This window comes from Notechis scutatus, chromosome 2 (genome assembly GCF_049901735.1).
Source record: "Notechis scutatus isolate UNSWTSFEM ecotype Mainland chromosome 2, rNotScu1.2, whole genome shotgun sequence".
In the NCBI taxonomy this organism is placed as follows: domain Eukaryota; kingdom Metazoa; phylum Chordata; class Lepidosauria; order Squamata; family Elapidae; genus Notechis; species Notechis scutatus.
Window position 1 is genome coordinate 181,095,320 of NC_142010.1, and position 16,444 is coordinate 181,111,763.

Genomic DNA, 16,444 nt, shown 5'->3' on the forward strand with positions numbered 1-16,444 from the left:
GCTCTATCTCATATAGGTTTTCCCTTTATATGAGAATCCATTTATCACTTTTCAATAACAAAAACGTAAGCGAAGTAGAAATTATTTTCTGCTTAAAATTAAAGCCATATATTTCGCAAGAAGTTTTCAAAGACACTGACATGCATTCTTTCCTTTTGTATGTTTTTTTTATTACAATTGATGGAACTAAAAGGCCTTAATAAAACCCTAGAGAACCAGTTTGATACAGTGGTTAAAGCATGAGGCTAGAAACTGGGAGACTGTGAGTTCTAGTCCCATCTTAGGCATGAACCTATCCGGGTGACTTAACCAAGCAAGATGGCAATAGCAAGCCACCTCTGCAATCTTACCAAGAAAACTGTCCAAGCAGTTGCCAGGAGTTGGCACTAAACCAAAGGGTGTGTGTATGCATGCACACCACTAATCCATAATGTAAATGGCAAAATATATACAGTTAACTATGAGGCGGAAATCTAAGACAAAAGATCTTTTGGTTTGTTGGAATGTCTGGAATTTAATAATCCCAAAAAAGTGAAGGAGTTGAACCTTAGGGAAAGTCTCCAAATATTACATAGTTTCCTTTTAATGTCGGGACATACAGTACAGGTGGTCCTCATTTAGTGATCACAATTGGGACTGGCAAGCCTGTTGATAAGTGAAACAGTTGTCAAGTGAAACCATGAATGTGCTGCTACACACTACACTGCAGTTTTGTATTCAATTATAAACAATTTTTAATATTTTAATTATTTTAAAATATTTAAATAATTATTATTATTATTTTTAAACAAGTTTTATTAATTTTTTCAAAACACACAAGTCATCATTATCCATTACATATTTAAACCTTTTTCCATTATAAATTTAACAAGTCAGATAAACTATAATTCTGTTTTAAACCATTTCCATATAAACATATAAAAACCTCTGCATCTTGAATATTTTTCCTACATGAAGAACTTTACTGGCTGTTAAATGTCAGTATTACTTGCAGCCCATTTCTCTAATTTATCAAGCTTGTTTTAAATGTTATATTTGTCTTCTATGGTATTCGTATTTCTGGCAGATATTTTGCCACATAAATTTGTGAAGCATTCTTTCCATCTCTTCATTCATGTTATTAATAAAAATACTAAAAGTGGAGGACCAAGGATTAATTCTCAAGGCATCCAAATATCTCTCCCCAATATGAGGAACAAATTGAGCTATCTTTAAGTAATCCATCCCTTTCTTATCTGGACTGCTAATCAACATACCATGCAGCATTTTGACACTCGCTTTACTGAAATCAAGATATATTTTCCTCTATTTTATCCCTTTTGATGTAGGCAAAGCTCAGAGGCAGATTAATTGGCTCCAATGAACTTTATGACTTAATTGCAAAGCTTATGCATATACATTTTCATCTCACAAACTCTCCCCTTAAAATAGATTATCAGCATACACCAATCTATATTGCAGGGTTTCATGTAATTGAGCATAAAAAGCAAATAGACATGCAATTGCAACAGTAGACTGGGATCCATTTCACTCAGGTCGGTTTTTGTTTTTGTTTTTTGCAATAAATATTAACCACTTCAGGTCCTAACAAAATTGCCATCGTAATAAGATTCCTTTTTGTATTTTATTTGCTACTGGATATTGGCACAGATAGCAATTGGTATAGTGTTCTCTAGAGCAGGGTCCTATTTTTCCTATTATGGATCTCCAGAGGGATGGAAGTCCTTGACTTGTAACAGTTTATTTAGTGACCGTTCGAAATGACAACAGCACTAAAAATAGTGACTTATGATCATTTTTCACACTTATGACCATTGTAGCATCCCCTTTGTCACGTGATTTACGTTTGAATGTGTGACAACTGGTTCATATTTATGACGGTTTACAGAGTCCCGGGGGGGGGGGGTCATGTGACTGTTTTTTTCAACCTTATGGCAAGCAGAGTCCACGGAGGAAGCCAGATTTACTTAACAACCGTGTTACTAATTTAACAGCTGCAGTGATCCACTTAACAAATGTGGCAAGAAAAGTCATACAATGGGGAGAAAGCTCACTTAACAAATTTCCCACTTAGCAACATAAATTCTGGGCTCAATTGTGGTCGTAAATCGAGAATCACCTGTATAATCTCTTCCCCCAAGAAAAAAAGTGTTCTAAAAATACCAAAACTTTGGGGGGAAAAATAATCTTAGGTCTGAAAAAATTAAAAAGAGAGAACTGAGCCATATTTTATCAGTGCGATTGCAAGGGGGGGGTGTCAGATAATTTGTGATTCCACATGGAAAGGTTGCATTTCCTAAATATCCACTGCAAACTGCAATGAATCACAGCTGCTGGAGGGAACATGTTCCTATTTACAAACCACAATGAGTACGCACTGGGGAGGGATATCTGTAGATAATGGGCTGGCCCTAATAGACTCTGCAAAACAAACGCCGTGAGAAAACATTGCTGCCACCTCTACGTGGTGTTCCAGCTAACTTTTCTGTGGGGAAAGATAAGCACTTTGCTGCTGACCTTTAAAGAAATTCTTCCCCAGTCCTATGAAATCTCACTATGCCTGCCGTGACTCACCCGAAGACGTCAGAGAATTTATTCATCTCTTGTGGCAGCCATAAAATTCTCTGAAAGGGCTGAAACGCAATTTTAATTCTTCTCTCTCCTCTCTCTTGCTAAGGCTGTGCAAAGTCTGGAACAATGGCAGCTCTAGGGACATACAGAGCAGTGGCAAGAAACAAAAGGGAGAGATGAGTGTGCTCAAAAGGATCCCAAGGTTGGCACACATACAAAGGAGAATGTCTTAATTCCCAAGAAATCCCCCCAAAACAGCCACTGAAGACCCTTGCATGCTCGGAAGCTGAGAGAGATTAGATATACAAAGACTACATGCAGTAACTGCCCTATGTTTCTAGGTTAGACTTGCCCATCTCATTAAATCATAAATTGGTTGGTTTGATTTTGACTTTGTATACAACATGAGTCGCCCAACCATGGTTTATTCAATAAACTCTGGTTAAGTCATGGCCCTTCCCCTTTCTTTCTCTAGTCTTCTTCCTCTCTAGCTTGTCTTGAAATTACACTAAAGAAAGAGTACAGATATGTAAAGGAAACCCTCAGATTGCCTAGATAGTTCGTTTTCTACTTCACGTCAAGATTCTGTGTGTGTCTCTGGAGATCGAGTGAGAGCAGCCATCTGGAATCAGTGAAGAAAATCTAAGATGTCTACCCAACCACCACCCCACCCTAACCCTGAGAAATGCCAAAAGATAGCAAACAAACCCAAAACAAAAGAGTGGCTGGTGGGGTTTAAGGCGAAATATTTTAAAGAGGAACTTTGGAAGGGATTTGATGCTTCTGTCAAAATATGAAAGAAGTGTTATGCCGTAAACTCCATCTTTTTTGTCGATGTTTGCATGTTACATAAACAAACAAAAAAAGACAGAGCTTGCATTTCATTGGTGGGAACTATCCTAATTTCCCCTGCAGACCTTCTGCTGCTAATGAAGATTCTATAATAAATACAATTCAATGTGTTGCATGTGATTGTAATGGGCAGGTGCGATTATGGTTTATCTTGAGGACTATATGTAGGGGAAGGGGGAGAGGGAAGAGGGGGGAGAGGAGAGGAGAGGTTTATAGATTTTACCTCTTTAAACCAGGGGTCTCCATCCTTGGCAACTTTGAGACTTGTGGATTTCAACTCCCAGAATTCCTCAGCCAGTTTTGCTGGCTGAGGAATTCTGGGACTTGAAGTCCACAAGTCTTAAAGTTGCCAAGGTTGGAGACCAGGGGTGGGTTTCTACTGTTCTGTCCATCTCTGTAGAACTGGTAGCTCTGAAGAACAGCAGACATAGAACCGGTTGTATGTCTGCTGATGTTTATGCCCACCTGCCCACCCGGGCTCTTACCTGATCTTTATTTCCTGATTTTTCAACTTCAGCTGCCAAACAAGGCACAGCTGCAGTTAAAAAAGCAGGAAAAAAAAGGCTGTTTCAAAGGCTGCTTCTCTGCACACAGCATGCTAATGACGATTTACAGGTGCGCGGCTCGCAGTGTGCAGGGAAGCTCGTAAATCCCGAACTGGTAGTTAACGCTATCGTATCCCACCCCTGTTGGAGATCCCTGCTTTAAACTACAGGGGAGTTTCACAACTGTACCATTGCCCATAGGAAAATAACAACAACAATAACAAAAATCTTCCATGGCTAACTTGCACATCAGCGTGTTTCAGAATAGTTTTCCTAACAAACTGACTTGTTTATTCATACAATCCTCTCAGCAAATATTCTACAAGTTAACTGCCTAGGGAAGAACCTTACTCAGGGTGGCCCTTTTGATTTAGATGTAGAAGGCCATCATTTAATCTGTCCAGAAAAACCAATCCAGCCTCTTCAGACAAGGTTTTTTTGTGTGTGTGAGAGAGAGAGAGAGAGAGAGAGGAGGGAGGGAGGGAGGGAGGGAGGGAGGGAGGAGAGAGGAGAGAGAGAGAGGAGAGAGAGAGAGAGAGAGAGAGAGAGAGAGAGAGAGAGAGAGAGCTTCTCTGCTGGATTAATTCACATCCACCTGTCTTGCGTGACTGTTTCAGGCATCCTACCTGACAACATCATAATGCACTTTCTAGTATGCTACTCTAGTTTTAATTATCCTTCCAAATTGCCTAGTTTTCCTCCAATGTGCTGTAAATCAAGCTGTCAAGAACTGTTTCTTTTGTGCTTGCAGAACACTTCTACAGGAAATATATGTGTGTCAAAAGGAGCCAGCCAGGATGATAAGGTAGAGGCTTTTGAACATGAGTGAGCTTTCGAGCTTTGGCAATTCTCTCCCCGCTTCGGCATTTTTATCTTGCTTTTCTGTCATCAATGACAATGGGCATCATTTTGAATAATTTGTATAGTCCCATTAATACCGTGCATTTATTAGTAGGAGACAGGGATTTACAAGCTGGTGTTGGGGGTGCCTTTCTTTAACAACTCCAGTAGAGGCATGGATTTACAAGCTGATGCAAGGGACCTTTCTTTTAATAACTCCAGTAGTTCACTCATCGCAAGACAGTCTGTTCCAGTTACTGTTAGGAAATGGTTTCTGGTGTCAACTGAAATCAATTACTTTGTTATTTAAATCCCTTCTATCTTGCCTCAGTGCTGGAACAATTTTGAATGATTCTTCACCATCTGCTACATTAGCATTTTAGAAACTTGAAGGGTATCATGGCACCCTGCCGTTTTCTTTTCTCCCAAATTAAATATCCCGGGGTTCCAGTTTGATGTAGGAGTTAAGGCACCAGGCTATAAACCAAAAGACCATGAGTTCATCCCACCTTAGTCACAAAGCCAGCTAGATGATTTTGGGCCAGTCCCCCTACACTCAACCCTAGGAAATAGCAAGGGCCACTCAGTCACTTGATAGTGTGATAAACAGCATACAAATTTAATAAATAAACAGTTGCCAAAGCCTTGCCAAGAAAATTGAAGCCTAGACAGTCACCAGAAATAACCCAGTGCCTTCTACCATTCCTCATACAGTTGTGCTTCAATCCCATTATCATAATGGTTGCTTTCCTAGGGACCTGCTCTGGTTTGTTCATGTCCTTCCTAAAATATGGTGTCCAGAACTACAGAATGCAGAGTAATAGTGTTGGAAGGGACCTTGGAGGTCTTCTAGTCCAGCCTCCTGCTCAAGCAGGAGACCCTATACCATTTTAGACAAGTGACTGTCCAGTCTCTTCTCAAAAGAATTGGAAGGAATATCTTAGATGTAATCATAATGCAGAATATTGAGACAAACCTCTTTTCTGCCTTAACATTTTTTGCTTGCCCGTTTCTCTAAAGTTAATGATTATTCTAGCACTCTACATACAGGTGAAACTCAAAAAATTAGAATATCGTGCAAAAGTTCATTTATTTCAGTAATGCAACTTAAAAGGTGAAACTAATATATGAGATAGACTCATTACATGCAAAGCAAGATAGTTCAAGCCGTGATTTGTCACAATTGAGATGATTATGGCTTACAGCTTATGAAAACTCCAAATCCACAATCTCAGAAAATTAGAATATTACATGCAATCAATAAAACAAGGATTGTACATAGAACAGTATCGGACCTCTGAAAAGTATAAGCATGCATATGTACTCAGTACTTGGTTTGGGCCCCTTTTGCAGCAATTACTGCCTCAATGTGGCATGGCATGGAAGCTATCAGCCTGTGGCACTGCTGAGGTGTTATGGAAGACCAGGATGCTTCAATAGCGGCCTTCAGCTGTTCTGCATTGTTCAGTCTCATGTCTCTCATCTTTTTCTTGGCAATGCCCCATAGATTCTCTATGGGGTTCAGGCGAGTTTGCTGGCCAATCAAGCACAGTAATCCCATGGTTATTGAACCAGGTTTTGGTGCTTTTGGCAGTGTGGGCAGGTGCCAAGTCCTGCTGGAAAATGAAGTCAGCATCCCCATAAAGCTCGTCTGCGGAAGGAAGCATGAAGTGCTCCAAAATCTCCTGGTAGATGGCTGCGTTGACCTTGGACTTAATGAAGCACAGTGGACCAACACCAGCAGATGACATGGCTCCCCTAATCAACACAGACTGTGGAAACTTCACACTGGACTTCAAGCATCTTGCAGTGTGTGCCTCTCCATTCTTCCTCCAGACTCTGGGTCCTTGGTTTCCAAATGAGATGCAAAAGTTGCTCTCATCAGAAAAGAGGACTTTGGACCACTGAGCAACAGACCAGTTCTGTTTTTCTTTAGCTTAGGTAAGATGCTTCTGACTTTGTTTGTTGTTCAGGAGAGGCTTGACAAGAGGAACATGACATTTGAAGCCCATGTCCAGGATCCATCTGTGTGTGGTGACTCTTGATGCACTGACTCCAGCCTCAGTCCACTCCTTGTGAAAGTCCCCAACACTTTTGAATGGCCTTTTCCTGACAATCCTCTCCAGGCTGCGGTCATCCCTGTTGCTTGTGCACCTTTTTCTTCCACCCTTTTCCCTTCCACACAACTTTCTTTTAACGTGCTTTGATACAGCACTTTGGGAACATCCAACTTCAGTTGCAATTATCTTTTGAGGCTTTCCCTCCTTATGGAGAGTGTCAATGATGGTTTTCTGCACAACTGTCAGCTCAGCAGTCTTTCCTATGGTTGTGATTCCTACTGAACCAGACTGAGAGACCATTTAAAGGCTCAGGAACCCTTTACAGGTGTTATGGCTTAATTAGCTGATTAGAGTGGGACACTTTGAGCCTAGAATATTGAACCTTTTCACAATATTCTAATTTTCTGAGATTGTGGATTTGAGGTTTTCATGAGCTGTAAGCCATAATCATCTCAATTATGATAAATCATGGCTTGAACTATCTTGCTTTGCATGTAATGAGTCTATCTCATATATTAGTTTCACCTTTTAAGTTGCATTATTGAAATAAATGAACTTTTGCACGATATTCTAATTTTTCAAGTTTCACCTGTATATTAGAACTTAGGTTGCTGAAAAATTAAAGGCCAGGCTAAAACAGTAAGCTACAGTAAAACAAACAGAACATATTACTATATTACCTCAAAATCTAATGAAAGAGCCAAGCATTGGTACTTTCTTTATTCAAATATCAACTATAGATATTAATCACAGTCCACATTTATGATAATTACAAGATTTACCAGTACCCTTGAACCACAAAATTTAACATGCAGTCTTTATGCTTAAATACAGTTGTATCTGTGATGAATAGTTCCCGAGGATAGGAAATTGTGTTCCCTCTAAGATTGTATTTCTTTCTCTCTGATTATATAAGAAAGTGAATGTTTGATTTCATAGACCTTTCATAGACCTTTCATAGACCCCAGGAGGGAATTTGTAGTTAAATATTTTATCACAAATTTCTGAAACAACTCCAGTTTCTGAGCTTTTCAGCAATCAGTTTTGATCAATGCCTGAGTGCTGTTTTAATTAGACCTCAGCTTCACCTCTTTGTTCCATGTTAATAGGATACAGCTATTCTAATTAAAGATTAAAATGGTGATGTTTCTGCTGTTATAGATATTTCATGTTTCTTCTCTATTACTAGAAATCTAACATTCCAACTAGTATGGTCCAAATTCTTGCAGTGAATTGGCTAATATTCAGCTTGAGCTGAAGCTGACATAGAAATGATTTATCTCAATTTATCCTTGTTAACAATGCTTCGGTGAGTTTTAAAGGTGGAGAGTGAAGTTGAAACCCCAGCCATGTGGCACAAAGCCACAGCAGCTCCAGGAAATCTCAACTGTCCCAGCTACAGTCTCCCTCACTAGTGGTGGGATTCAATTTTTTTTTACTACCGGTTCTGTGGGCATGGCAGGGGTAAAATCTCCAGTCAGAGGTGGTATTTCCAGTTCTCAGGACTACTCAAAATTTTCACTGCCGGTTCTCCAGAACTGGTCAGAACCTGCTGAATACCACCTCTGGCCCTCACCACCTCTTACGCTGAAGCCCCTGCCATGCTGATGCCCCAGCTGACCTTCTCTGTCTTCTTGCTTCTACTCTGCTAACTGCCCTGGCCCTGTGTGAGACAGATGCTGGCCCTGTGGGGCATCTTCTGCAGATCTCGCCAAAGTAACTATACAATCTGGGAAAGAAAGCCTTGTGCAGCCAGCAGATGCCTTGTAAAAGCCCACAGCAGCCATGCTTGGTCAACAGTGGGAAAAGGAGGCATTGAAGGTCAGCTAGGATGGCAAGGGCTGTGGAATGGAGGGGGGCCAAAAGGGCACAGATGTGGGGAGATAGGATGGTGGAGTTGAAGCCCCACTTTGGTCATAAGTGCAGGCACGCTGGCAAACACCCAAATTTTGATCACGTGACTGCAGACGTGCTGCAACGGGCATATCTCAGGGACCAGTCTAAAGTGCAAGCTTGTCACATTATGCAAGTTGCAAGGCATACAATTTCTCCTAGTTGGAGAAATGCAATATTTAAATCCCTATATGCAATGCAGTCGAGGAAAAGGCAATATATGCAGGATTTCTTTTAACTATAGTTTTTATTAAGTTATAAGTCATTATAAAATACAAAATCAAATAAGAGGACAGTGAGGGGGAAGGGAAAAGGAGAAAGAAAAGTGAGGAAGGGTAGGGGAAGAAAAAGAAACATTGACTTCCGACTCTCTCTGTTACACATGTAGAATAAGGCATTAACAACAGATCACAACTTTTTGCTTTACCATAATAGTATGAACCAGTCATTTTTTATAAAGATCTATCAATCTAATCTGTAAAACCAAAAATCAAAGTTTCATTCTTTTCCACATCAAGCACGAAGCTCAGAAGCGGTTTCCATGTAGAAACAAAAGTACTTATATTCTTTCCTTTAAGCCAAGTAGTCAATTTTGCCATTTCAGCCAACTCCATCAGCTTCTGCAACCCTTCTTCCCTAGTAGGAATCGAAGTCTCCTTCCATTTTCTGCACATACAGTAGTGTTTTTTTTAAATGACAGCAAAATCAGAAACATTAGAATCTCTGCTTGTAGGCTGAAAAGATACAGGCCAACCCCAGATTCCAATAATTGGCTATTTATTTGGTATTACTAGTTCTAGAATCAACAGAAGATTGAGAGGAGGGAAGAAAACCTTATGGGACATAAGGAAACAACAGCTGTTATCTCCAGAAATGAAACCAACCAGCAGAATAAAAGAGTCAGCTGAGTGGGCTGCCTCTGGGGACAAAAGGAGCAGGGACAGTCTTCTGCCAGAAAGAGAAATTGGAAATTGCTCTGACTTGAACAAAAAACCTTGATTTCATATTCAAAGTTGCTGTTTATTTGGGAGCATTATAGAAAACGTGGGTGAAGCTGATAGCATTAAATCTACTGGAAGAGACTTTGGGCAGGTAAGAACTGGATTCCTGTTTATTATACGTGTTTTTAAAAAAAAGTGGTATTTATAGGTCAGCTAACCTTTTAGTTCTCCCGTGCCGAAAGTGTGCGCCTGCACCCATAATGCACTGCGCACACAACCCCTCGTCCCCCTGCACATGTGCATGTGATTCCCCAAACGCGCACCACATGCCTCTGTGCATGCGTGCCAGAGGTGGTATTCAGCAGGTTCTGACCAGTTCTGGAGAACTGGTAGCAGAAATTTTGAATAGTTTGGAGAACCGGCAAATATCACCTCTGACTGGAGATTTTACAGTATCCTTCCCCTGCCATGCCCACCAAGCCACGCCCACAGAACCGGTAGTTAAAAAATTTGAATCCCACCACTGATGCATGCGCGAACCCCCACGTCCTGCATGCCTCTGCATATGCACCTGTGTCTCGCACGGGCGCCCTGCCCCCGCACATGCACGGCAGATACCCAACCATCAGCTGGCTGTCGGGAGGCATGCGCACATGTGCAGTGTACCTGATCTTGGGCGATGGCTCGTGTGCTGCCAGAAATGGCTCTGCGTGCTACTTCCGGCACACGTGTCATAAGTTCACCATCACAGTTATAGGTGGTTTCACCATCTTCATATCAAAAAGCCACTGATTTACTGGTGTCTAAGAGGTTAGATAAACCCCCCTAGAGCGGGTGTTGTTGTTTTTTTACAGTCTATTTAAATTGCTTACCCTTTTCCATCACAGTCATAACAGGAAGGCAAAGGAATGGATATCTTTAAGTGCCCATTTACAGTAAGCATTTTTAACCACTTGCAGGGTTTTAAAAGACAAAAAAAGTAGACTCATTTGATGAATGGGTAAAGCAGCTAAACTATCAATTGAACCAACATTGTATGGTTGAGATCTGATGTTCATAATACTGCAAAAAGTGAGGATATAAAAACATATTGGAGGACAAAGAACGGAGTGTAACTTCTATTGTTTTAAAAAAAATTTCATTCATACAGTTTTGCAAGTTAAGTTTGCATTCCCCCAGGAATAATGGATATGCTGCATAAACTTTAATAGGGATGGAGTGAAAATGTGAAATCCCAGCTTTGGGCTGTTGTAAAGAAGCAGAGTGGAAGAAATATAATCTGTTTATGCAGCAAAGGATTCTCACTATTTTTTTTTAAACAAAAGGCATGAAATCAGATGTACGCCCTCTTGCAGACATTTCTGTAGCTCCAATAGATTTTCGCTTCCCTCCACCCGCAAAAAAAAAAAAAAAGAACCAACCTTCTTCTGGATGTCATGCTATCTTATCCAATTTAGTCATTTCAGACAAATAGATAAAAATCAACTTTATATTGTGAATCCAATTTTCTATTACCCTGCAGAGTGACTTATATCAAAACAGTTATGTACTAATAAATAAATAACTAAATATTTTAGATATTTTATGGGTTCCAATTCCAGGAAAACAAGATACATCAAATCAAATCTTTATTACAGTCACAGACTAGCATAAAGACAAGAAATAAAGCAAATGTTTGATCCAATCTCTTTTTTTATCTTTAGTAAGGCTCAAGTAAGACTATTTATTTATTTTTAAATATTTATAGGTCACCTTAATCTGTTTTGGCTCTAGATAGCAATTACAATTAACACACATAATACAAACTAACAACATATAATTAAGAATATAGTACAAAGTATAAAAATAATCAAAATGCATAAGAAAGCTACCATTTAAAACTATAACACCATGCAGGTTAACATGGTTAGCATTACAGCCCTGGTGTTATTTTCCTCATCAGAACCAATTTCTCATGATGAATTCATCCTAGTTTCTCATATCAGTAGTAATATACTGTATGTATGTATGTATGTATGTATGTATGTATGTATGTATGTATGTATGTATGTATGTATGGTATTCAGCTTTGTTCTGGTATTTTCCCACGTCAATATAGTTGTGCTTTTAAAGTCGTAGTGACGTTTTGGCAGAATCTCATCTGCTATCATCAGGCTTGTGTATTGTGTTTGTCTGTGAGTCAGACTTTCACAGCCGTTTCTGTTTTAAATTTGGTGCTAGCCTACTGCTGTGTTAGAATGGTTTTTTTTCTTCATCCTGATTGGTTGGGAGTCTTGGTCTGTGTTTATTGGTCTTGGAGTTGCTACAACTTTAAAAGCACAACTATAATGACGTGGGAAAATACCCGAACAAAGCTGAATACCATACATATAGATACCCGTGAAAACTTAAGAATATGAATATATATAATCTGTACGCCTACTATACCTACTGACTATCGAATATTGGTTTCCTACACAAGTTGTCAAAAAGCTCACCTCAACGAAGATGAAACATGGGATGATAGAGTAACTTCGTTGTGTGTTGTCTCCCAAAGCCATTTCTCATCACACCCCTCAAGGTTAGTGTCCAAAGCTGTTCGAGGCTGATTAAAAAGAAAGGGAGGGGGGAAAAACACTAGTTAAATAAAGTGATCATTAAAACCTAATATGTTAAAAGGGAGAAAGTAAGAGAGAGAATGACAGAAAGAGTTTTTTTTTTAAGTGATAATCTTATTTTGCGTTTTTGTTAAACCGTCCTAACATCAAACACGGAATCATTTCTTTCTCAAATGTAGTTTTTGTTTTTCCCTGAACAAAATTGTTGTGACCAATTTTTCCCGAGATCATAATTAAGCACACACTTAGTTAAAACAACTCTTCTTTTATTTCAATGCTGGGAATTATGTTCATTCCCAGCCGGTAATGAGTCCTAAACAGTCCCTTCGAGATAAGCACCCACCTTTGAATTGCTGCCAACAACTAGAGTGCCAAATGAATTATAAAAAACCAACCGAAGTACAGAGTCCACACAGACCTTCAAGGATTAATCTGAACAGAACAAACGACTTTGCTTCCTGCAAAGGTTTCGTCATATTTGCCTGTCCTTTATACCTTATGGGAGGGGCAATCACCTCCAAGCCTGACTCCTGAGTCACTCCTTTTGTTTCAGCTGCTCTCGCCTTCTAGCAGCTCTGTGCACACACTCACTGGGAACAGGCTCCCCTGGTCCTCTGCCTCGCTGCTGCCAGACTCCAAAGGCTCCAGAGGCAGCACCCCACTCCCAAATGGCCCCGGCCCCATCTCTGCATTGGACACAGGACCCTCATCCGAGTCCTCTCCAGACTCCCAGACTGTTCCCCATTCTTCCCCACTGTCCGATTCCACTACCATCTGCACAGGCTGCCGGCAAACCACAACAAAAATGTAGCTGAGCACAGTAAGTAAAGCCAGCCTGTTTATCTCCTCCCAGATTCTACTGACCTGCACTGCTTTATTGTAGTTGGCCTTGCAAAGATCATGTTATCTTTGCCTTAAGAGGCAAACAGCATGATTTTCCTGACAAGGGGCTTGGATCTTTAAATAAGCCAGTGCAGATAGAACATTCATCATGAATTCATTAGCCAAGCTCCCATCTTGTCCAATTTGCTCAGGGTTCACCTCTGGCAAGCTCACGAACTACAGAGAATATGGCAGAGGCTACTGTTTAATACTCCAGGGGGTGAGGTAGGGGTGGGAGCAGCACAATTCCTACAAAGTTGGGAAATGTGAACCAAGAAGACAAAACGTAAATGTTTTATTTCCTCGGGGAGGAGAAGCAGGAGCACACGAGGTTAACACGTCAAAAGGAACGGAAAGAGAAATCCTAATAAGCTGAGACAGGTGGAAGGTTAATGTCAAGCAAATTTCTTTTCCGCCTTAGGCCAGAATGAAGCATCAGGGGAAACGCATACTAGTGGCCGTGGCAAAAACCAACACTTGATTCACATTTCCTCCATTTAAATATGCATCAGTGAAAGTTAAAAAAAAAAATAAAAGTCTGTAGCTCCGGTTTTTCCACTCCTTTTCCCCCAAAGCAGCAACCAATGAAGAGGACAAGAAAGGGAGAACATAAACTGGTGTTCTTAACAATAGTAATCATTCTTCCTGAATTTAAGACTCATCCACTATCAGACAGGGCCAAAGGGCGTATTGGTGGCCCTTCACAGTCTTGTAAACTACAAAGATGCACAGGGACGGCCCTATTTCATAGTGTGCTGGCAACTGCTACTAAAGTCTGCTGTGCAACCCAGATTCCGTGTAGCCTCATGAAAAAAAGCTAGAGAGCAGGTGGGCGGATTAAAATTTGTCAATATAGCTCCTGATAAACCCCCACCCACCCCCAGTTCTGCGAAGTATTTGGCTTAAAAGGCAATAACCCTGCTCTTTGAAGTGGGCAAAGAAGCCTGCTGGTAACCAGTGTAACAACTTGAAATCAATGTTATTCTGCAGAATCAATTCGGACTGTAAGCCCTCTGGTCACCACCTTCTGCACCTCAGTTGTAGCTTCTGAGTCATCTCCAAAGGCAGCTTTCCAAAGAATGTGTTACAGTAGTTCAGCTACATGGTGATCAAGATTTTGTTTTTTATCCAGATAGAATTGTAACTGATGCATCTGTTGGAGATGAATTAAGACTCCTCCGGTCACTTCATCCATTCTTAAGCAACAACTGTGAGTCCAGGAGAACCTCCAATGCATGGAGCATCTCTCTGGGAAGGGGTGGGAAATACAATCCAATCAAGAGTAATGATAAGAACTGAAATCACTGAATTGTCCAGCTGTTTATTGACCACCAACCACTAAATGTTTGTCTTTTATTTCCCTGAATGGCTAACAGCATTCTTTAGAAAGTAAAACAATGGGTTTATAATAATAAAATCAGCAATTGGGGGGGGAAAGGACTGATAAATGAGAAAAACCCATCAATTCAGCCTTTCAAAAAAAAAAAAGGCCCTTAAGATAGTTCATAAAAATTACAATAAATGGGCTGTTTATTGTACCATCAGCAAGACAAGTCAATTAACATTAAGAATGATTAAAACAACAATATCACAATTAACAAAGTAGCTAGCAGCAGCAAGCATATTTTGTTGGTTTCCACAGAACAAAAGTTAACAACTAGACTAGGAAATGATCCCAAAACAAAGAGTTCAATTTCATATGGAAGATACTATTACCAGAATAGTTTTGCTCCTTTATAGCTATTACATTTCAAGAATGCCAGCACAAATATCAAATCATGATCTCTTTATTACTAAAGTGCTTTGGTTACCAATGGGACCTACCTCCAACATATTGTTTTAAGGTATTTTCTAATAGAATCACTTACTCTTATATGAAGCAAGGAAGCTGCTCTTGGCTTCTGTTCATACCTACAGTGTAAAGGTGTGTGTGTGTATGTATTATTATATACATATTATGATATTCATACTCACTGTTGATATCAATTAACAATATCCACAGGTTTCTTTCAAACAAAAACAAAATGAAAATTGGATTAGCCAAAGTATTAGTTTAACATCAAAACCAATTTGTAATCCTGAAGTGACAGCACTGTGTATCAATAAATGATTAATTTATAAGAGAAAGTTATAAACACCATAAATTACAGCCTGCATGTGAAAATAAAAATACATAAGAATGTATGTATATATGTATTAAAGTATTTATAGTCTGCTAATTTCAAACTATTTCTCCACCAGTTCTTTCTGTTACAATTTTTCCAAAGAATCAGTTCAGAGCAGTGACAATTCTGGTTGCTACAAATTACAGAATCATGTTTGAGAAACACCATCAGTTTTCCTGGAAGGATAAAACCCCACATTCAGATGATACAGAAAGCCATGTGTGCAATTTTCGACACCCCAAGATCAGTGCACGTAACATCTTTGCTACGCAAGCGACACTGCATGCTGGTTTGCTTCCAGGTCCAATTCAAGGTACTGGTTATGACCTTTAAAGCAATACATGGCATGGGGCCCGGTTATCTGCAGAACTATCATTACATCAGCTCACTCCGTTAGACACAGAAGGTATGTTACGAGCCCTATCAAGTAAGAATTTTGACTGGCAAAATCCAGTAAGAAAGCCTTCTTTGCCATTTGTGGAAATCCTACTGTAAAAGTCAGTATTTCAAATTTAATTCCACGTTTAATCCATTTGTAACTTTCTTAGATCAAAACCTTATTTAGCTTTATTACGAATTCTTCTAAGCTAAGTTGTTTATTTCAAATTCTTTTAAGTTATTAACGTTTTTGTTAATTTTACATTTATTTTTGAAGCTCACCTGGCCACTTTTCAGTCTTGTGGTTCCAAAGGTTTCTAATAACATTAAAATGGTTAATAGGCAATTTTTTAAAAGAGACTAGAAAAGCGATTTGTGAATCTGGTATTCTTTAAAAGGCTCCACCAGGGTTGGGAACAAGATGGTGAATCCCATTGTCTCCCAGCGCTCAAGCCTGCAAAAGATTACTGACTCACATTCTCCTTACAAGGAGCAGCTGTCCAGAGCACATGTGGGCAAACTCTTATCCGATCCTTATCAAGAGAAGTTCCAAAGAATCAGTCTACATTCCAATTTCTTTGTTGCAGTTGTCAACTCTACTTTTGCAAAGACATCTTCAGTTTATCATGCTGCTCACAATGGTTTACTACAGAACGTATTTCAGTTGGATCATGTGAATGACTCCTGTAGATACAATATATGGCATTATAAACTGCTTAG

The 16,444-nt window shown here is 39.7% G+C and overlaps 1 protein-coding gene across 8 annotated transcripts in view; it reads right to left on the bottom strand.

The window, feature by feature from the left end:
• The window catches only part of PLPPR1 (phospholipid phosphatase related 1), a 166,359-nt gene that overhangs the window by 63,675 nt on the left and 86,240 nt on the right, over positions 1-16,444 (bottom strand). For 4 of the 8 annotated variants that reach the window (XM_087957553.1, XM_087957559.1, XM_087957555.1 and 1 more), the window contains exon 2: positions 12,180-12,286. In XM_087957553.1, the coding sequence (XP_087813679.1) occupies positions 12,180-12,242 (63 nt within the window). In that variant the 5' untranslated portion in view covers positions 12,243-12,286. Of the gene's footprint in view, positions 1-12,179; positions 12,287-16,006; positions 16,404-16,444 lie in introns of those variants that run through there. The other 4 variants (XM_087957557.1, XM_087957558.1, XM_087957556.1 and 1 more) reach the window with 3 other exon arrangements.